At 36.3% G+C, this 23,955-nt stretch overlaps 1 protein-coding gene across 1 annotated transcript in view; it reads right to left on the reverse strand.

Moving 5' to 3' along the window:
- Nucleotides 1-2,918: 2,918 nt before the first annotated feature.
- The window catches only part of LOC110028533 (phosphoglucomutase, cytoplasmic), a 50,854-nt gene continuing 29,817 nt past the window's right edge, over nt 2,919-23,955 (reverse strand). Inside the window, exons 4-18 of the mRNA XM_020730429.1 lie at nt 18,918-19,031; nt 18,730-18,792; nt 18,143-18,262; nt 17,940-18,040; nt 17,190-17,249; nt 16,995-17,094; nt 16,515-16,672; nt 16,346-16,441; nt 13,791-13,854; nt 13,634-13,715; nt 12,743-12,918; nt 12,549-12,625; nt 3,718-3,850; nt 3,318-3,434; nt 2,919-3,219 (exon numbers count right to left, since the gene is read on the reverse strand). Of these exons, the coding sequence (XP_020586088.1) occupies nt 3,148-3,219; nt 3,318-3,434; nt 3,718-3,850; nt 12,549-12,625; nt 12,743-12,918; nt 13,634-13,715; nt 13,791-13,854; nt 16,346-16,441; nt 16,515-16,672; nt 16,995-17,094; nt 17,190-17,249; nt 17,940-18,040; nt 18,143-18,262; nt 18,730-18,792; nt 18,918-19,031 (1,533 nt within the window). The 3' untranslated portion in view covers nt 2,919-3,147. The remainder of the gene's footprint in view (nt 3,220-3,317; nt 3,435-3,717; nt 3,851-12,548; nt 12,626-12,742; nt 12,919-13,633; nt 13,716-13,790; nt 13,855-16,345; nt 16,442-16,514; nt 16,673-16,994; nt 17,095-17,189; nt 17,250-17,939; nt 18,041-18,142; nt 18,263-18,729; nt 18,793-18,917; nt 19,032-23,955) is intronic.

The following is a 23,955-nucleotide window of genomic DNA, read 5'->3' on the forward strand; positions in this document are numbered from 1 at the left end:
GCTCTCTCTCTCTCTCTCTCTCTCCTGTTCTCCTTGCTCAGCTCTAACTCTCGAGGCGTCTGTTCGTGAAAAACAATTTGGGATTCAACATCCTAAAATGTGGTGTGGTGAGCATGAACATGCAAAAGATGAGAAGTGGAGCAAATTACGACGAAGAATCCTCACAGAGAGACACGACAACCATGAAATTCAATAGGGAGACGACACATCGAGATACATGAGGATATCCGGGCATTGCGAGCGCAAAATAATGAACCAATCGAGGCTCTTCGAGCAACCATGATTCAATAGAACGTTCAACCGCCGCCCTTTGAGGGAGTCTTGGGGGACTCACCCCCAGACAACTCCCATTGACAATCCGCCAGCGTCCAACGGTCGGGTTGGCTGTCGATCAACTGAAGGGTCAGGGGATTCCCAACCGACAGACAGCGCGACATCTACACCGATAATTCAACATTGGGTTGACTGAGTGGTCGTGCTTGCCCGATAGCTGCAAGTAGCGCTTTCTCATGTAGAATGCTGGAAATCATACCTTCAGTGAAGCTGAGAATTTCTCACTTCGATCCTCATAAAGGGAAGTGTGACCCGAACGTCCATCTAATTTCTTTCAAGCCTTCGGTCAGAGTCCTGCATATCAATGGTGTCATGAAGTGCCGACTTTTTATGACCACACTGAAAGAGACTGCGCTCCGGCGGTTTAACAGCCTACCAGATGGAATCATCCCTCCTTCAAGTTTTGAAAGCTCTTCCTAGCACATTTTGCTAATGAGCATAAGCCAAGGAATGATATAGAAACTCTGCTCAAGATCAAACAGGGAGAGAATGAAAGTCTACGGGCATACATCACTAGCTCCCATAAAGAAATGCTGGAGGCAAAAAACCTAGAGCCCTTCATCACTCGGACCGTCCTGAAGCAGAGATTCCGCAACAAGCGATTTTGGTACGACCTGAACCAAATCAAACCAAAAACCTCTGTGGAGATCTTAGAATTGGCTAACGACCACATTGCAGTCGAGAAAGGCCTTATGAACACCTCAGAAACCAAACCAGAGTCGTTTGATCGTCAGTCGCATGAGCAAAAGAGCTGAGCCGACAGGAAGAGGCCTAAGGGCGATTGAGCTCCCGACGATCGGTCGACAATCCTCGCTCTTTTGATATCAGGGGAGGCAACCGTGGTGACAAGGGTCAAAGGTACCATCTTGGCCAGTGGACAACTTAGTACTATGTGCGACCGCACGTATACTAAGAAATGCAAGGTTCGACCCCCTTGAGCGTATTAATCGAAAAGCTAGTATAAGCCTTTCAAAATAAGGACAACTTCAAGAAAGCCCCTCCGATGAAAACTGCACCAACCCATCGAAATCCGAATAAATACTGTGCATATTACCGGGACCATCGACACACAGGAATGTCGTGTTCTCAAAAACTTGGCGGAGGGACTAATACACCTCAATATTACCCAATACTACCCCAATACTATAATAATACACCTCAATACTACCCCCAATACTACAATTTCAATGTCACAATACTATCGCATAACAAACCTTTGAAAACCCTCACCATAACACCCAAATAACACCAACACCACCATGGAATAAGCTCTCGTCGGTGATTTAATCGCCAATAACACCACAGTCCTCCCACAATGCTACCATGAATACACCCGCAATCCTACGTGTGCATGCCCTGCAATCCAGCCAGCACATCCTTGCAATCAAACCACACACCTCTACCTGCAGTCGCGCGCACGCCCTGCACGCAGCAACCAACACACCCCCGCCTAACTGATGAGTGTCAGAAGATTCACGGTGGTAGAATAATAAATTATCGTCTTAGCGTTGCATGAGAATTCAACACACACTCAGAAAAAAGAAAACAACTAGAAGTGATACCATACATTTTTACATGAAAAACCAGTAAGGGTCTGGCTCAGTTGAAGAGATCCGCTATAAAACTGAAGATTACAAACACGACCCCCTATCCCACAGTCGAGTAATTGTTATAAAGTCTCTCAAGTTAACACGTGGATGCGCGGATGAACATGTCACATGAAATGGGCGGCGATTGATGGTGATCGGCGGTGACCGATAAGTGGTTGTCGTTGTGGCAAAAGTGATGTTGAACTTCAACACTTTCTCAAAGCTTCAAGCTCTTCCTCAGGTCACAAATTCTCTCCCTCCCCCTCAAGAGAGGGGTGGGGTTTTATTTATAGAGTCTCGATTGCAAAAAATTCACCAACAAGGAGAACTTTCTGGTGGTGAAATCCCAATTGACTTACAATGCGAGCTTTGGCTGACCACCACTAAATAGCTACCAAGCAGTAACATCGACTTACCACTTGGCTGTGAAATTTCCCGAAGAAGGGAAGATAATGAAGGTATGAGGGAACTTAGAATAGCCGAGGAGTTTTTACCTTCGAGCGCTCACTAGTGTCGACCAAGATCCACTCGACATAAAGACATAACGAGAAGGTGGTCTTGAGACTAGTGAGACCAACCTCTAGATGCCCACAACAGATGAGAATGAACCTGGTAAGATTTTTTCAATATGAAAGCTTTGATGCAGGACACGGGGACCTACTGATCCGAACTCTCCACGCACACTGAGATGTCTTCAATTGGACGTCGCATATCATCGACTCAATATCAACTCGTTCACTCTACCGATAAAGCAGAAACTTCGATCAACCTCAAGAACTTTAGCTGAACTGATAGCAGCGAAGAGGTGTAGTATCCAACTTGGCTCTCAAATGTAGTAATGGTACGGAAGCCCAATGACAAATGAAGAATGTGTTTTGACTTCACTAATTTGAACGCAACTTGTTTGTATTTCACTACTTTAAAATTAAAATAATAATTTCTTTGATGAGATATGAAGGATTTGTGTGTGTGTGTGTGTGTGTATACACATACACATTAAAAAAAAGAAATTTAGAACCAGAACAAACATATATATCATTATTTCTTCCTTATCTGCATGAGATAAGTTACAAATGACTTGCAGGTTATTTCATGTGTAAGCTGCAAAAACAAAATTATGATGCAAGGAATTCTGAAATTGCAAAAAGTAACAAATATTTATAAATAGAAACAAGCTTATTTTAAACAATTCAACAAGTCAAAAAAATTGCTGATTGTCATAACCTTAGGTGATAACAGTTGGTGCAGATCGTCCTGTGAACTCTTCCATCTTAGAAAGTTTCAGAGCCACTTCCACCTACAAATGTGTAATGGTCAAAAAAAAAAAAAATTAACATGATATTTCATAGAATAAATAGAAAAAAACAGAAAAATAAAGAAGTTTGTCTCTCATACAAGAGGAGCAAGAGCTTCCTGTGAATCCCTTGCTGTATTTGAAGAATCCTTCTCGTACTGTTCAATGTAGAGCCTAATTGTGGCACCTTCTGAACCAGTTCCGGAGAGTCGGAAAACCTGAAATTTTGGAGTTGTTAATAGCATAAATCAGATGCTTTAGAAAGAAGAACTCAATCCAGAGTCAAATTTTCAAGGAAGATTTACATAAATACCACCACCCAAATTCTTATGTATTTACATATCTAACTCCTAAACTTCAAAGGTGTAAAGTTTAGGTGTTAGATATCAAAATACAAAGGAATTGGGCTGTATGCATGCAAATGCCCCATTTTTTAGACAGTTGGGGAACTGCCAACATAAGCCGAAAACAATCGAGTAGTGAGGCAAAGAAGAAACATACGAGCCGCGAGCCGTCTGTGAACAAGTAACGAATTCCCTGGTGCATTGAGACTGAGCCATCGACTGGATCTTTGTATTCGAACTCATCAGCATGTGCGGCATCAGAAACATCTGATCTTATTTCCTTTATAATCCTGAGAAAGCAAAATAAATATTTTCAGTAACATTTGCGAAGTATCCGGTGAAGAACAGCAGGGAGCAGAGGGCAACATTTGGGGTATCTTAGATGTTTTAAGAGTAAAGTGTCAAAATAGTCCCCTGACTAGTTACATAGGGTTATTTTAGCACCAGAGTCTACAGAAGTACTAAACTTGCCACCACACACTTTTCATATGAGCTGAAAAGTTGCCCAAGGTGGACTATTTTAGTCGTCCTTAAAAAAAATCTAGATATTAATTTGATGCTTCTATATAGTCTGGGATTAAAATGGATCTCTGAGAAGAGCAGGGGGCCATTTAGACACTTTAATCGGTGTTTAAAAAAAAAATTACAGAATGTGACGGACAGAAGCCGCAATCTAGAGTTTCAGAAAAAGGCACCAAAACGAAATCCGGGCGAGACATGGATGCCCATTAGCAATTGGGAAAACTGCAACATGCATTCATAATCAGAAAGAACTTTTAATCCCACCTTTAATGTTGAGGAATGATTTCTAAAATATCCTAAAACTAGACTCTGAATATTTTACAAAAATAACTAGAAAATATCTCATGCTGAAATCCTGAATGTCCTGTGAAGTCCAATCTCATGGCTATCTATTCTCCAAGTAATACTAAATAACTAAAAACAATTGCCGAATATCAAAATTTACATTAACTTGTCTAGAACTAACTTATTTACAGCACAGTCCGTTGTTTCCCATATCATATTAGCTCACTGTGGTTTCTCCGCATGCAACTCAGCTTCTATCGAAGTAATATTAGGTTATCTCCCAACAAACAACTATACCTCTTATAATATCAAGATATCGCTGGTTGGGTGGTTGGATATCTATTAATTCTCAAGGCATCACAACAAACATGCTACCACATTCTATAATACAAGTAACATAATACAACTATTAGATCATAAAAGGCAATATAAATAATAATTAATGAATTATAATGAGAGATCATAAAAGTCAATATAAATAATAATTAATGAATTATAATGAGTTTGACCCTCTCATGAGAGATTAACAGGCAGCAACCAAGATGCTTCTAGATGTTCAACTTAAAAAGGTCTCAAGTCAATGCACATTTAATTATATAATGGTTGCGCGCCAGAGAATTGAGCATGTAGAATAATAATTTAATGTCATAGCATTGCACAAAGATCTATGACACAGATAAAAGAAAAGTCAGGATAGAAACTACCAAAATTTTTTAAGTGAAAGAACTCAGGAAAAGAAAAAAATCACAGAGTCTAGCCTAATTAAAATAATCATTTATAAAATTAGGACTACATAGGTTTACTCTTCACCTGGATTAGAAAATATTGAATTATAAGATGATGTTCAAATCAAAATTTTTTTGAAATAATCTAACAAATATAACTGTATAAAGATAGTTGAAACTATAAATGTTGAAGTCTGACTAAAATTGTGTTAAAGGGATCAAGTCCATAGTTGGATGTTATTACAAATGTAGTTGGCTATAGAAACCGTAGTTGCATAAGGTTATAATAGCTGTAGTAGACCAATCAACGCCGTAGTTGATGATGGTCAACAGTGGCTATAGTTGGCAATAACCTCTAATGGTCGATGGTGACCTTTGGTGGTCGGCAGAGAACTCTAGTAGTTAGCCACAATCTCATGTGACTGGCGACATTCAACAGGACTTTAAGAGTTAACCTTTAATAGTCAGCTCACTTTTCTCATCTCCTTCTTTCAAGTGAAGAATGGAGGCATATTTATATTTTTTTTAGAGGGGTGTTTTTATAAATTTGGTCAATCTCCCAAAATACTCGATCAGACGATCCACATTAATTCTCTCGATCATATGCAATTTTTTCAACATTTAAATGCTTTAATCACATTGAAATTGAAAGATCTTGTGGTTGTTGAATTCCTCTTCTTGAGACGCTCGATTTGACTATAAACACTTCAAACTTTAAGATTGAATGCCTTTCCAATTGATGCACCAAAGCCTTTAAATACACTTTCAGTGTTTGATATAGGCTGCTTTGAACTTGGATTGGATGACTTTTAGTATCATTAGGTTTGTCTTGTCGAGACACTTAGTTTGACTATAAATTCGCCAAAAATGAGTCTAAGATGATTTTGAATTTGAAATCGAAATGAATTTTTGCTCACAATGTTTTGAGATATGTGTTTGATGAATTTTTGCTCACAATGTTTTGAGATTGGATCACTTTTAGTATCATTAGGTTTGTCTTATCGAGACACTGAGTTTGAATATAAATTCGCCGAAAATGAGTCTAAGATGATTTTGAATTTAAAATCAAAATGAATTTTTGCTCACAATGTTTTGAGATTCGTGTTTGGTGATAAAATTTATTAACGGCAATCAATTGCCCCTTATTTTTAAACATCGATACTTATGTCATTCGAAAATATAAGTTATTGGATAAGTCACTATCATAATTTTAAATATTCCAATAATTCATACGTTTATAGGAACAAGAATTTTTTATAAATTCAAATTATCTAAATTTACTCATTGAGGTTTCGTCTAGTTTTAAAATGTCAAAATTAAGTCTGAAATATCAAAAAACGATAAAAAACATAATTTTGAAAAAAAGACTTAATCATATTATTATTGTCACTGTTAGCGGAGGTTGTAGGCGTTTTGGGTGCGTGAGCATGCATGCTCAGGTGCACGTGTATGTATGTGCCTGCACATGAGCACAATAGCATGCCTAAAAAAGTATCAGGATTTAGTCCCTTAGAAGGCCATGACATAGCCTTCCTGACACGATTTCAATAGATTCTTTTTTGTCACACTTCCTGGGATAGTAAAAAAGCTGCTCAATATTGTGCATAGAGCTTTACAAGTTAGTTTTGCCTTGAGAATTGGAAATGATAGCCATTGTCTTTTTACTTTTACTAGAGATGATAAAGCTCGTTTTGTACATGCATAGCCTCACACTTGCATTCTTTTGTATCTTTTTATAGAATTTTAATGCAGCAGCCATATTTTCAAAAATTGGGGCGTCCACATGCAAGAAGGAGCGTGCGGGGGAGGGGGACACCGAAGTGCGTGGGAGCCTATGAACGTGATGGCAAGAGCACATGTTCAGAAAAGTGTGACTGTGGTCATGTGCTCATGTGGGTTCACAAGAATAGTTGCGAAATGGGTTGCACGCGCGCAGTTGTGGACGTGGGTGTGCACAATTGTAGGTGTGGGTGTGCACACTTGTAGGTTTGTTAGCGAAGTGAACATTGAAATTTTATTTTTTTTGTGAACGTTCAATTACCCTACATGCGGGGCATGTTCAATTACCTAATTTTGCCCATGCTCCTCTTCTACAGGTTGTAGTTACTTTGCCCATAAACATCGGTTGTATAATTTCTTTAGGTTATTGTTACCAATCAGTATTGAAATTGTTTGTTGACATTGTTTTTGGCTCATTTTGAAGCCAACGCTTCACAAAAACGCTTAAATGAGAAGCTCCATGAAAATCACAATAACTTTGCATCTAGACCTCTGATTTGTCATTATGAACCCATCTCGGAAAGGTAATCGAAAGACGAAGGACATGGCGAAGGCGCAATGCCATTTGTCAGCATCGCAGTGCCCGACAGGTCTATTTTTTTTGGTCTCGAGGGTTGCATATAACTAGATGGGTATCAGTGCCAAGTTAGTGGCGTCGAGGTGCCATTTATGGCGGCGCCGTGCTAACACATGTCAAGTCTCGAGCCGTGAACTTATCTTGTCGGCCAACATGACATTTGCCACATTAGCAGCACCGCAACGCCGTGCATGGCGTGGCACCGCCAAACCCTAATTTTGCCCATTAAAAGGGGCAACATTGGGCTGCCCGTAAGGTTGGGATTTTTGAAGCCAACCGCCCCTTGAGCTCCCAAGGGTGCAAACCAAGAGCTTTCCCCCCATTTTGAGTAATGAGTCTTCTCCTAAGAGTTTTGGTGTGCGAGCTTCCCTCCAAACCTCATTCTCAAGCCCTTCTTGTTTCGACGGAATTTTAATCGCCGGAGGTGGTGCTTTTCACGGTTGAAGGAGTTTGTGGCCCCAAGAGTTGAAGATTTGGTGGTTTAAACACTTCCAGCCATCCGAGAGAGCTCCAAAGTCTTCACCATCCCTCCCTATTCCTCATTTCTCTCTTGAGTGTTTGTAGTGTGCACGAGCTCTTCCCTCCATACTCCTCTGCTTCGGGCGCCCACATCGGAGCGACAACAATCATGTGGCTGAAGAAGCTAATGAAGTGATCTTATGAACACTTCACATCACAATGACTACACCAAGTGTAGATTAGGCGAGATTTCTCTGAACCCTTCCTAATTTCATTCTCTTAGAGCCCTTAAGCATTGTGTTAGAGGATTAAAGCTAAGTTGTTATTAGAGAAAACGTCTAGGATGGGTTATTAGAGCTAAGTTGTTATTAAAGCTAAGTTGTTATTAGGCGAGGTTTCTTACCCTATTTCTCTCATCCTCTGAGCGAACCGAGTGGTTAAACTTCTTATCGAGCTTACAATTGTTTCATGCTGATAGGTATTGCAAGTTTCATTTGACACTATTGAGTGCTAGAAGCTTGCCTGATGGCAAAAGAATATGTTTAGATCCATGACAATGACTACTTTTAAGACCTTTTGACACACTAAATTCAATCTCTTTCCTTTTATCTATCATCATTAATCAAGGTTTGCTTATGTAACAAATGAATCTCAATATTTTTTTTTTCTACGGGGATTTTATAAAAACGATATATATTACTTTATATATGGATTGAAACATAGTCCCCATGCCTAGTTTGACAAATTTTGCAAAGTTCTTCCTAACTAAGCTATGAAGTACCACAATTAATAGCTTTATCTTTATTCGAGCTTCTAGTATTAGAACAAAGATTTTCACTTTAGATATTGATAACATTCTTCTTGGCATTATTAGAAGGTTTAAGTGAATTAATAAACATTATTTACTACTAAAGATTTGGGAGTCCAAAATATTTTCTTGGCATTAAATTTGCATATAGTAAGAAAAATATATTTCTCTTAAAAGGGAATATGACATAAACCTTCTTGAAGAAGTTGGTCATCCTGGGTGTAAGCATATTGATTCAACTATACATTCGAGGATAATGAAAGTTACAAAAATCCTTCTTCGTATCAACCTAATGGTGGCAAGCTCATAGATATGACCATCACTTAACCTAATATATCATTTGTTGTTGGTATGAGCAGTCAACATATGCGAGACCCAAAGAATATACACTCAGATGTTGTCTTTTAAAATTTGAGATGTATCTAATTATGTAAGAAAATGACCAATCTATTCGAAATATAAAGGAGACTTGTCCGATGTTGGATCTAATGACGATCAAATATTTACGTTAGGATAGAAAGTCTTTGTAGATAAAAAAAATTTCACATCCTTAAAAAGTAATCAGCAAACATCTATAGCTAGACTGAGTGCTGAAGCTGAATATTATGTCATAACTTATTATGGTTGTGAAAATATATAAGTGATACTATTGTAGAAGAATTTAGATTTCCTATCATAGTCCATTTTCCTTAAGTACAAATAGTTATCCACATTACAAGCAATCATATATTCCATGAAAAAATCATCTTACGATGATATGTCACTTCATCAAAGATTTGACCTTATCAAAGAATATCATTACTTGTATATCAAGTGGGACACTTTTTACTAAAGCTCTATGACTTCTTCATTTTTTCAATATTTACAATAAGTTTAATTTTTTTGATGAATATACTCTAGCATAAGAGGCGAGTGCTAATATGGAAAAATAACAAGATAGTAATATGTCATAAAAAATACCAAAAAAAAAAAAGATAGTAAGAAAAGCATAGAATGAAGGGCTAGGATTTTATCATATTTTATAACCTCTTAATTGACAACATTCACCTCATTATTTTCTTTCAATTGTAGTCAACCTATATGCCTATGTATTGGCGCATGCTTTAATCAATAATGCACGTGATTTTCTCTCTTCTAACAAAAGTGTTTGCCAATAATATAGATATATTAATGCATGTTAACTGATTGTTACCTAAAAGAAAGTTTTGTAAGATTTAGGATGCTTCAGTTTTCATAATCCCTATTTGACAATAACCTCTCCAGAGACCATGTTGTTGCAACAACGTGAAAAAATTATTACTCTGCAAATCTTATCTTCAAGTACAAATGGAAGATGCAGTTCAACCATATGATTTCAATTGGTGAAAGGCATATCATCAACCGCAAGAAATAAATTTTTTAGCTAAAAAAAATTATTTTTGCGCTAAAAACAAATTCTTGCATCAAAGACATATTGAAGCTATTAAAGAAATATATGATAGAACATTATCAACTATCAAGTTTGTGGAGTGACAATGGGTATATTAGAGTAGCCTCCAATGAAGATATGATAGTGAATAAGATGATCAAATAAAAAAAGGGAGAAAGATACATCAATAAAATGTACATGCCAATCTATGTCCACAGTATGTACTTGCCACGATGTGCATTCAACAAGCAGAAATTTTTGGTTGTTATTAATTAACATTGTTATTAAACTTCTTCGAACATACTCATATAGAGCATGAGCTTTTTAATTCTATTCTGCTTTTATTATTTTTATTGTGTATAATACGCTATATCCATAAGCTTACTACTAAGTTGGGTTGGCAAACAAAACCAGCCTATGACTAGGTATGTGATATTGATGACATTAATGTGTTATTTTCAATTTGACATGTTTCTTGTAGATAGAAAATGGATATAATTTGGATAAATAAACTATGTGAATAGTGATATGGCCGGACCTACGTGCTATTCAGAGGGGGCAATTGCACGTCCTGAAATTTGAATATTTATTAGGAGAGATACAATTTAATGGTCATTTGCCCCCTCTGAACTATATTAGTTGCCCCAATTGACCTGTGAATAAATTCTACAGCTCATTTAACCTTTTAATTTATTAAATATTGAATTTAAAAGAATGCTCTTAGATGGTAATTAAGTAAACATAAATGCTAAACTTACTGATCTAAAATTTTAATTTCTGTTTAAAAAGATTTATTATTTCTTTAAACTATCTTAAAAATAGCCAAGAAGAAGCAAAGCTACGTGTTTTGCTGATGCCTAAGGTCAGATATTTCTTAATTTCCTGTTGCAAAATTTACATACATACCAGTCAATTCCTATGTATTTACATGTCTAACACCTAAACTTCAAAGTTTACATACATATCACCTTACTTATGAATAAAAAAAATGTATTTCACTTTTTGAAAATTAAAATAGTGATATAAAAAATATTAGAATAATGACACTTCTAATATGATATGAAAATTTTGGGTGGTATAAATGTATAAGCGAAGTTTATATGTTAGATGTGTATATACATAAGAATTGGGTGGTAGGTATGTAAATACCCCTATATTTAACAACAACAACAACAACAACAAAGCCTTCATCCCACTGCGTGGGGTCGGCTACATGAATCCTTTTTCTCCATTGCGTCCTATTTAGTGTCATGTTTTCATTTAGTTCGAACAAATGAAGATCATTTTTTATACAATAAGCCCAAGTCTTTCTAGGTCTACTTCTGCCTTTCTTCTGCCTTTCTTAGCCTTTCTTAACATAAGTCGAATCTAAAACATCTACTCTCCTAATTGGATCATCAGATTATCAACGTTTAATGTAACCAAATCATCTAAGAAGCTCTCTCTAATTATGTCCGTCACTGGAGTTACACCAACCCTATCACGGTAAAAATGTAAATGCCCCTATATTTAAAAAAGAAAATTAAATTCATTTTTGTATACTCTTAATATATATCTGTATTAAAAACTTTTTAACTTTTCTTTTATTTGAGCTAAGTCAAAATAGAAAAATAAAAATATGAGATAAAATTATAATTAGTCTCAATGTGTAAATTTATTTATTATTTATGTTGCATACATTTATTTATTAGGGTTTTTAATATTTTTTTTATATTTAGCCTAAGTTTCACATTAAACTTAGACTTTCATGAAATTATATTTAATATGAATTTTTACATTAAAACATGGAATTATGATTTTTTATTTATAAAAAAAATAAAAAAAAGTTTAAATGCTTTTAATATTATTTAAATTATCAATGATAATAAAATTCACATTTTAATTTTGAATTATCTGCTATTTTTTAATTAATTTATTTTTATAAAAAATTTGCCCCTCCTGAAAAAGGAGGCTAGTTCCGCCCTTGAATAGTGAGGTATTGGTTTCTAGAATCTTATTCTAATGATGTACATGAAGTGGCCTTGGTCTAGTGGTTAATACCTCCACTTCTATCTTTGAGGTCAAATTTTTAAGCCCTTAATCCTCTACTTAACTGTAATTTCTTGATAAATAATAAAGAAGTATTGTCAATATTTTCTTATACCAAATGGCTTATCTCCTTATATGCCCTTGTATAAGACCCTGTGCCGTCTTTTATTATATAACATATGGGAATAATTTACTATTTTCAAAAAAATGTTGATAAATTCTTAAAAAATATTCAACCCATTTTGCTAAACCGCTGCCAAACTTTTAGCCAGCATGAGACATACTTCTTGAGGACCATATGATGTAAAGTATAAAAAATCAGAAGATAATATCAAAAGGAAGGTCAATATTTCACTCATTGGAAAATCACAGATAATGTGTCAAATCAAAGAATTACTTGTTCACTTCTGGGATGGATGACTGCAATTTGACCAAATATGCCATAAGCTCCTTAGCTCCAGCTGCATCCACATTCTAAATGGAAACACTCATATTGGCAGGTGGGAAAATTGGAAAACGAATAGCATCTATGTTGTTTATTTTCTAACTCCATTCAGAGAAACTAAGAACAAAATGATTCCACTTTCTCACCTCATAATCATATCGAGTATAAAAGTGGCGACCATAAGTAGCCCAGTGTTGGCGAACTATGTCTTCTACTGTCACTAGCTTTCCCCCAATGAGGTTGTCTTTGTTCTTGTAGGCAAGAATAGAAAGCCATGCTAAGACTGCCCAGATCCCATCCTTCTCACGAATATGATCTGAACCTGAAACAGAAAAAAATACAAATTTTAGGTATAGAATTCACATGCCCAACATATGTAAGACATTCAAATTCACTACTATTAATCTAGCTCAAATGGCAATCATTAAAAAGCCTTCAAAAGGAGAAAAAATACCAGAAGGAAAAGATCTATCACCATATAATTAACACTGCACATATTGTGGGCCTATGTTAGAAACGTTCCTATAAAGATGGATGAATCATAAAAAGAGTTGGCTCATTTGGATTAAAAAAATATATAAATAAATCCCAAAATAGTGCTCCAACTGTTCTAATGTGGCTAATTTAGTCCCAAAATTTTGAAGTGCTCCAGTTTAGTCCCATGACTAAAGAAAATTGATCAAAGGTGGTCCCTCATGAAGAAATCATGACATAAAAGTGATCCCAATTTAGTCCTAGTATACAGAAATGATCCCCATTTAGTCCCTAAGGGATCAATTAAGATCGATTTTGGGGGATTAAATTTGAGCACTTCAAAAAGTTTGGGACTAAATTTACAGCATCTGTATGGTCGTGGAAGAGCGTTGAAGAGCGGGAGCGGGTGCGGGGGACACCATTTTAAAATTTAACCCAAAAAACTACTATGTTTATCATATTGAATCAGTCCAAAGAAATAATTAACAAAAAATTCCTTACAAGCCCATTCAAACCACTTTTTCAACAGGAACTAAGGGAATGAGTATAGAGGAAATGCCTACCTGTCCCAAAGCTTTCTTCACCACAGATCGAACAAAGTCCAGCATCCATCAAGTTGCCAAAGAATTTCCATCCAGTTGGCACCTAATAAAATAATCCGTCAAAATATGATAATAGACATTGCGATATGGTTTGTCATTATAAATAATTTCGATGTACCTCAAAAAAATTCAAATTTAGATTATTTGCTACAACATCAAGCGCTGCAGAGGTTGGCATGCTCCTACAGAAAGTTCCCTCAAGTAAGTGAAAGTAGCATATGAGGAAATAATACAATGAAAATATCAGCTATAAAAAGAATCAACTTACATTAAACAACATTGATTTTCTTGAAACATGATGATTTGTCCACTAAGGGTTTGTTTGGGACCAATTTTATTTTTTGTTTTTGCTTTTACTTTTTCCATTGTTTTTTAAACTATATTTGTTTGGCGTGTTTTTACATGTTTTTATTTGTTATTTCTAAAAATAAAATAACATAATTTTGAATACACTTAAAACAACTTTTAGGTGTTCTAGTGTTTTAAAATTAACCATATTTAATCAAACTGCCAAACATGTTTCACTTCAAATCAAAATGTAAACAAAATAAAATAAAATTAGAAAATTTAAAAATTTAAAACATAAATGATCCCAAACGTCCCCTAAAATACTTGATGTAAAGATAAAAAATATATATATAGATTAATGAGAAAGAAGACCAAATGAGCACTTGTATAGAACAGACACCATAATTCAATCATGAATAGAGTGTAACACGTTAATGGTAAAAATCTGTTTGGTGTACATTACATTCCAGGTTCAATGGTTCTAATTCTTTAAATGGAACGGACATTTTAAGTATAATTATTATTAGATTTTATCCAACTGATATATAAACACATCATCAAAAGGCTTATTTAACTATTTAAATTAGTATCATTCATTCTTCTTTTCAACACATTCATGTTTAGAAAAAAATTTACAGTTCTTGTGCATTTTTTAATATAGCAGAGTTACTTTAAACTTCCAAGTTATGTTTTCGATTCCCACTTCTCATCTCAACACCAACAACTTCCACACTAACATGTCACACGCCCTAAGAGATTCACCAACCCTACTGTTTTTATTTCAATGCATAATATTTTCCTTATAAATGACATTATCAAATTCATTTAATAAAATAAATTTAATTTGTTCTTTTACAAAGAATAAAGTTTATGAAGAACCAAAATCGACAACAGCAAAAGGCTAAATCAAAGCAACGATGCATTACTCAGGTAAAGGTAAACACAGCCCCTCATTTCTATTTCACTGTCTTGAGATAAGCTAAAATTAATAACTTGGTTAGGTAAGTGGCTAGTTTGAACATATCTATCATCTGAGAAAAAAACTAAAAAAGAGAAATTTATATGCATACCACACAATTCTTACGTATTTACATATCTAACCAAACGTTTGATATTTACATTTATAACACCTTGACATCATAATCTTATGCATGAAAAGATGTATTTTAGTGATGGTAGTACATTTGACGTAGTATGCATCTAAATGTGAATGTTTAGGTGTTGGATATGTAAATATATAAGAAATGTGTTGCATGCATGTAAATGCGCGCTCTCCCCAAACACCCTCCCCCCCCCTAACAAATACACGCAAAAGAACAACATTTATAAGAAACTCAACTGAACCAGTGACTGCAAGCATCTTGCTTATTCATAGAGGAGCACAAAAATTGTAGTACATGCCAACTAATATCTACTATTTAATAATAATTATACTTGTCTGCCACTGGACATCTTGCATTCTACCTCCTTAGTCTCCTTCCACAAGGAAACGACCTGTGCTTTTGAGATCGCCTCAGTAAAACTAAACAGTGGCACCAGTTGACAACCCAAGGTTAAACCCTTAAAAACTTCACGATCCATATAACAGAAAAACATTTTGCAACTTGTGTTAACGTATTTAAAAAATTGCAGATAACTCTTTCATACATGCGCACTCTAATCTAGCATATTTCAGAATTTGCCAATTGTACATAAGGGTCTTACAATCCTTAGCCTTAGGCAAATTCACATCATCGCTATCCTCTTTGGCATTCAAACAACTTGGGGTCGGCATTATAAATCCTCATTTGCCACATTTCTCTTGAATGCTAATAGAGGTTTTAAATCTATGTTGCACAAATGTTTTAGTGCAAGCTCCTTCCATTTAAAACCTCTCTGAATCCTTCAGGGAAAACTTAACATCTCATCACATCAATTTCAGCATCTACAGTCCTCATAGGTCATATTTAAGCAAGTTGCACAGCCCATATGTCAATCCTCACATTGTTACATCCATTCACCAAAAAGCAAAAATGGCCATTTACATACATACCACCCAATTCCTATATATTTACATATATAACACCTAAACATTACATTTTACATTTAAACCATCCAAATTTTCATATCACATTAAAAACAATACCACTATTTTAACTTTTAAAAAGTGAAATACACCTTTTCATGCATAGATAAGGAGTCAAATATGTAAAAATTGAAGTTTAGGCGTTAGCTATGTAAATACATCAGAATTGAGTGGTTTGTATGTAAATCTTCCAAAACAAAAAACATAGTGATTTAATCAGTTAAGGATCAAAATACAAGTAGCACTTTTAAAATGAAAGAAGACTTTCAAAACAAACAAAATATCTAACTAGAAAAAAATATGTATATATCATAAATTACCTGGCAACACCCTTCAGCCCAGAAGAAAAATAAGGAATAGACTGAACAGCGTTAGCAGCAATGATGGCAACAGAATCAGATGGAGTCACAAAAAACCTAAAATCAAAGAAATGAAATTATCCATTTACATTATTATTCATTGGCGTCTCTTCATTGGATCATTCCATACCTTTTACCAAGAATCATGTTACGATCAGCATCACCATCAGCAGCTGCACCAAACTCAGGGGGCTCATCTTGCGGTTCTGATTTGCTCAATCCCATTCGTGCAACTAATTCCTTGGCATAAGTCAGGTTAGGGTCTGGATGGCCCCCACCAAAGTCTTCCTGTTACCATGCACAACATTTGTGAACAGCTAAATTCTAGGGGCAATTACATAGATGCCACATAGTTCTTATGCATTACACAGAACACCTAAACTTTTATATTAACATGCATTGCATTCAAATATTTAATATCACATCTAAAATACCACTGTTACCTACTTTTTAAAAGTGAAATATTTCATGCATAGGCTTATCACACCAAAATGTTATGCATGCAAATATGGAAGTTTAGGTGTTAGGCATGTAAATACATAAGAATTGTGTGGCATGTATGTAAATTTCCCTAAATTTTGACAACAAGCGCTATAGAGTTTTGAGATACCTTAGGAGTGCAATTTAACAGAGAGCTTTCTTTTGCACCAAGTTCTTCAAGAAAAATGCGTTTGGCATAAGCTCCAGCAACACCATGAAGTGCATCATAGCTGTTTATAGAGTAAATATGAAGTTCATTAATTTTATAGAAAGATACAAAAAATAACAGAATCCCCGAATAGCATCGTACAACAATTTTTCATACCAGAAACTGAAATTTGGAGAAGCGAGAAGCTTTTGGATTGATGAAAAATCAAAAATTGATCTGAAAATGAAATTTTAAAGTAAATTTAGAAAATCTTTAAACATTAAAAGATAATATTTCAATACAAGGCTTGTAATGATGTAGTAATGATAGGAACACAGCATCAGCACTAAAGACAAAAAATGTCACGGTACCCTGATCAAAATTTGGTTATGTTGGACTTTTTTCTTAGAGATGAGTGCAATACATGACTAATTAATCAAGTCTAGTATTGCACCCATTTCGACTTAAATCCAATAAATAGAAAGCCTATCCTAGGTCAGGATATCCTCACCCAAACTTTCTTCATATCTAAATCTATATAAATGAAACAAATGGGTACAAAGATAGCCATCAAGAATATTTGCTAGCATATTTATTTAACCTACCTATGAAATGAACGACGGATGCAGGATGATAAACAAACAAACAGACAAACTCCTTGAGAACGATATTAACATATTCTACAGGCAAGCCATTTAAATTCAAATATTCAACTAGTTACTTATAAACAACCTCTCTCTCTCTCCCTCCATCCGTACACACACACGCACATTGTATTTCTATGATCTACCTTAAAAGATGTTCTAGTATATGACAAACCTAAAATTTCTTACTCTCTTTAGGACAATGAAAACTAATATTTAAAGCTACTAAAGCATGGAAGATCTAATAATACTAGTCCTTGTTACTACAAAAAAATTTGCTTACTTCATAAGTTGTACATAATCACTGGCTGAGTCAAACACCTCCACATCAAATAGTCCTTCAGGTCCGCTAAAGTTGGTCACACCAATGGTAGAAACATCCACCTGCAACGAATTAAACAGCCATGAACATCCTTGTTATGAGAATGTGATTGTGAAGCAAAATAATTAAAATTCTGAAAAACTGAACATTGATAAACATTATACATCTGGAATGTCTTCTGCAATGAGGTATTCCTTTATCGTCTTTGTGTTGGCATAAATTTTATCAGTAATAGCCTCTGGCGCAGGTCCACCATTTTCCATGTTGTACTTGATCCCAAAATCCTGAGAAAAGGATGCAGTTGACGTTAATGCACATAATGAAATTGAATCTACAGCAACAGCACGATGAGCAATAAAATTAAGAAGTAAACAGAACATAGTCTCCCAAAGGGCAATGTTAAATTTATGCCCTTTTGGAAGTATGGTGTTGCAAAACTTCCAACTAAATTGCAACGCCAGTATTGAATATTCTCAAAATATAAACTGCAAAAATTTCATATCTCGATAAAATTTCTCAAGCAAGAATTTTAAAAATTACTTAAGGATGAATAATAGAAAATATTTTTTAAAAGAATTTGTCCCTTAATTTGATCCGGGAGTCAATAAATCAAAGATATCTTCGCATAAGTTTAAAAATCCTTCAATCATATGACCAAACATCGAGCAAGAAAAAATAATCTAAATCCAAACCACAAATCAAGTTTAATATTAAAGCTCAGCAAATAAAGACATAAAGAAGAGAAACTTGCCTCATTTGGTCCACCTGGATTGTGACTAGCAGTCAAAATAAAAGCCCCAGTAGCTTTAGATCCCTGAAAGATTGAGGAGATAACAAAATATAGCTTAAAACTAAAAATATAGAAGAAAAATATTGAAGCACCTATCAACCAATCATTGAGCCTAAAAATATTATAACGATGAACAACACTGTTCTTACATCTGCACCAACTCGTTCCCGGATAACACAAGATACAGCAGGTGTGGAGAGTAGACCGTTTTGACCAATCCATACTCGTCTTACTCCATTTGCAGCTGCCATTTTTATTATGATCTGCCAATTTAGAAAACAAATATGTAATACACCAACGACAGTTTAGAAAGAAGATATCAAAAGTAAGGAATATATATTGCGACAAATAGAATCAAATAGCAAAACAGGCTTTAATAGCACCAACATCATTAACACAAGTAGCTTTATCGCAACTACTTAGAGTGAGAAAACTGGTTTTACAAAGTTGTTTTCTAGAAGTTGGCTGGAGGGGTAAAAACACATAGTTCGTGCATAAATTGAATGATGATCGATCCAAAAGAACAAACAAAGTTATGGGAGAAAAATGTTCAACAACTTGGATATATTTATAAGACCTAAGGAAACCGATACATTACTGATGAAATTTTAATCAGCTTTATTATTAGTATCTTCCTTTTCAGTATTTCCTACTTTTCATATTTTTAGCACGAGAGATTTTGCAGCTTTCCTAATGTGGTAGCATTCTCCCGCTATTTATCTTGAAAATATTTCCTATGAAATTAAAGAGGAATAATTATTTTTTTCTCTCCTAAAATTACATGGTATCAGAGCTTGAATTGAATTGAAATTGCGGAAGGAATACTCCCGGTGCGGATCGACCCTCTCACTTACTCGCGAAGATCTATCGATCAAGAGAACTACATGCGCAACATAGGGCCGCTAGGTTATATTTTCCTCCATGGGCCTGTTGTTCCGCTCAATAATAATCAGACGTCTTCTCCTCTCCGTATGTCGTTTCACCCTAGAATGATCGGATAGTCAGAATAGGTTGAGAAATCTACCACCGCTACTAAGGATTCTTCACCTTGAGCCTTATTCCTCACAGACAACTATGGCGGATCCACAGGATTCTCCGACATTATCTTCGACGCCAACCTTAACCTTGATTGCAACGTACAGAGACTTCTAAAACAAATATATAGATACTTACATGAAGAAGAAAAGAAATAGATAAAGAAGGAAACTCCCACACAAAAGAAAGGGATGGGGAATTCTAAAATATTTAAAAATTAGCCATAAAAATATTCCAAATGAGGAAGCAGCAGAAAAGGAAGGAGGAGCCAGATGTTGCTCAATCTGGGAGATACGAAAGGAAAGCCGCTCGGCTCTGTTGGACTCTTGGACTGGCTCCCCTGGACCGATCTCTACGCCAGTTGGTCAGCCGACTAGCTTGTCTCCCGCCCCCACGTCAGTGTCCCGAGGTTGGGAGAGCTTTGAACGCACTCGTCGAAGCTTCTAGTCCCTTCTCTCTAATCCTGGTTGCACCTGGATCCCACTGTCGGCCGCACTGTTGCCCGAATCATCGAAGAAGTTGACACCGCTTAAGCGCCTTTGTCCTTGTCGATCCACTCTCCTGAGACTGTGGTCCAAACCTGTACTGTTGGATCCTCCCATAGTAACCCACAATCGGGTCGGTCTAGTGTGTTGTGAGAGCAACGTGAATATTCCCGTCCAGTGGTGGAGTTAGTGCTACGGTGACATCCTCTTTGTCGTAACTGTCCCGTGTTTGAAGTCAATGCTTCAGTTTTCTCATCCTATGTCGTCACTAAGACTGGCCCCACTGACGCTGCTCTGCAGGTAAAAGTGTGTGATTTCGGGCTCTGCTGAAGGAAGTAGAACGATGTGTTTCCCCTCCTTGGTAAATGAGTATGTGTTTCTGAATTCATCGTGCTGAGTCCTTCGGTCAAACTGTCAGGGTTGTCCCAACAGAAGATGGCAGGCATCTATAGAGACCACGTCACACCACAACTGGTCCTGCAACTGGCCCCGATAGAAAATTCTACCAAACATCTTCGGCCGATGCTAATCTGATTTTCCTTCTTCAGCCATGTCAATGAATACGACTGGGCATATCTCTGAGTCATGAGTCCCAACTTCTCTACCATCCGAGTCGATGCCAAGTTCTTGTTGCTCTCACCGTCAATGATAAGGTTGCATATCTTTTCGTTCACTAAGAAGCGGGTGTAGAAAATGTTGTGGTGAAGCCACTGTGGAACCTCGTGTCAATATCGGTCTGTAGAATCTGTCGAATCACGAGTGCTTCTCCCTCATATGGTGGAAGTTGATACACCTCACCCTGCCCTTCAATTTCTCCTTGTCAATAATATCTTCCATGACGCCCTGATCCATGAGGGTGACTATCCTACTAGTGGGACAGCTGGAGGTTATGTAGCAATAGTTGTGGCATTGGTAACATTTACTGAACGCTACGGTGTTGGAGGAGCTACTTTTCTCCTGCTTCTTCCTGTTATGATCTGAGTGTCACTCCTTTGTCTAGGCCTGCCTGTGTCTCTCGGAGTACCTTTGTCAATCGTGGTAGTTGTAGGTGACTGCCTGCCTGCAGGTTGTTGCCTGAAGGATGACTTGATCCTCAATTTATTAAATGTGTTGTTATTCTCGCAAAAAACCGTAACAAAGCCACCATCTCCTCATAAGAAAAGTATGTGCCCGTTGATGTCATTTTTAATGAAATAATCATTATTTCTTATTGCTTATCCCAAGAAAAAAAATATTTATCACAAATGAGTTTTTCTTCCAAAATTACCATTCCTCCTCTCATCCCATCAAACAACTATATTCCAAAATCAATCATTCCTATCAAAATCTAGGCTACACAAGAATAACTTCCTATTTAGATATTACACGCTCACTCGAGAAGAAAGGCATCTGATGCCAATCAAGCAAATCAACTCTTCACCAAATCCGCTAAGGGAATAATTAAACCTACAAATAAAGGTGCAAGGACTATTACTAAACACCCTTTACAAATGTTTTTCTTATATGAAAAATATTTCTCATTATCAACAATCCTTCCTTACATGCTATTTCCGCCCTTAAAATAGTTTTTGAGACTTTAAGTAATATGATTTAGAATTATGCAATCATGGAAAAAGTTAAAGCCTCTAAAAAAATGATAAATAAAAGGAAAATTTATATGCATGCCACTTAATTCTTATGTATTTACATATCCAACGCCTAAGTTTTAATTTTTACATATATGCCACCTCACCTATGCATGAAAAGGTGTATTTCACTTTTTTAAAAGTAAACAATGGTATTTTTTATGTGATATGAAATAATTGGGTGGTGCAAATATAAAAATTAAAATTTAGGTGTTAGATATGTAAATACATAAGAATTGTGTGGAATGTATGTAAATGCCCCTAAATAAAATTGCAAATTTATCAAAAGAAATGAAACCACTGAATATAAATGGGTCTTTACAACAAGATACAAATTCGATGGTTCACTAAAAAATAACAAACCAAACTAGTGACGCCAATAGCCACAGCTAACCATACATGATTGATTGTCTAGGAAATGTTTGCTTCAATTGCTAAAACAAATACCGTTAGATTTCTCTAACCTTCAGCGATTGAAAAGAGTTGGAAGACACAATAATGCGATATGAAGAATGTTTTTTTTTTTTTATATATGATGACTAGAAGGAGAAAGTATATTAAGGGGTCAGAGGTCCAACCAAGATTTGGCTAAAATACAGAACGGAGCTAAAAAAACAGTGTATGGGTTGCAATAAACTACAAAGGCGTGATTCGAATAATTCGTCTAAACAATGTTCAACAAATAAAATTAAATATACCATATTATTAGTGAAATACAGCTTTTGAGGGAGTCTATACACTACCAGATTATGTTGATGACATTATCATAAACAATAGTGACTTGAAGAAATGGAGGATTTAAAGAAAAAGATTACCATGCAAGCTAGGAATGAATGATATTCATTTATTTGCTTAAGAGAGAGTGTGAAACATCAGCATAGTTTCATTTAAGTTGGACCCACATCCACCAATGCTTTCCGCCGAGGGAGTGCCCCTATTCCCGATGCGGGAGTCACACGAACAAAGTAGTGACCCACCTGCTTCGCTTGGACCAAATAGGTCGAAGTTTCTCCTTCCGAGGAGTTGGTAGGTCCTCTTGTGGCACTCATAATTATCCTCTTATTATATATTAGTTTTTTGCTTGAGTTTGTGACACCGAAACTCAACCAACGACAATGAAAAATAAATATTATTAAGCAAATAACGAGGGATATTATTAAGACTCGAAACAACAAAGACAACAAGACAATAAAGACAAGACTACCGCAATCCACTTATGACCTAGGAAGAGTATTAGAGGACACTGACGGAGAGATTGGTACGGTCGGTGACTGGAAGTGGAGGGAGCAGTAGGTGCGGGCCGCTGCTGGAATGTGGGAGCAGCAGGGCTGTGGCGTTGGCGGTCAGCAAGTGCGGGTGGCTGTTCGAAAGGGTCAGGAGGGGAACTGCAGGTGGTGAGCTAAAAGAGGGTGCGGAAGTGATTGACGACCTGCCAGGAGGTGTAGAGAGGAGCCAGCGACCTGCGGGAAGAAGCAGAAGAGGTCAGCAACTTGTTAGTGAGTGTCGGGAGGAGTCGGCGGCCTGTTGGAGAGTGTAGGGATAAGTCGGCAACCCGCTGGAACGTGCAAGAAGGAGCCAACGACCACTAGGAAGTGCAGAAGTAGGGTCGCGACAGGCGATAAAATGTTGGGAGTGGTAGGAAAGGTTGACAGACTGCAAGGAAATGCAGAGAGGGACCGGAGGCCAGCTGTGAGTGTCGGAAGAGAGGCAGTGACCTGCTGGATATGTGGGAAGGAGCCGACAGTCAGCTGGAAGCAAGGTAAGAGAGCCTGCAACCTGCTAGAAGTGCAGGAAGGATATGTGGCAATCTGTGAGGGGTTGGAGGTAAGTAGGGAAGCGAAGGAACAGCTAACTCGAACAAATTACAGTCGATGTATCTTCTCTATGTCGGATATAACACTCGAAAGGGTAAAACACCAGCAGTGGACTCTGAACTCAGAAAACAAATCAACAACCCCTAACCCAAGCAAACACCACATATATATAAAAAAGATTAATAAGTAGAATAAGTGAAGATCAAAATAAGAAAGAAAATAGAAAAG

The sequence above is a fragment of the Phalaenopsis equestris genome, unplaced genomic scaffold (genome assembly GCF_001263595.1).
Source record: "Phalaenopsis equestris unplaced genomic scaffold, ASM126359v1 Scaffold000513, whole genome shotgun sequence".
Taxonomy (NCBI): domain Eukaryota; kingdom Viridiplantae; phylum Streptophyta; class Magnoliopsida; order Asparagales; family Orchidaceae; genus Phalaenopsis; species Phalaenopsis equestris.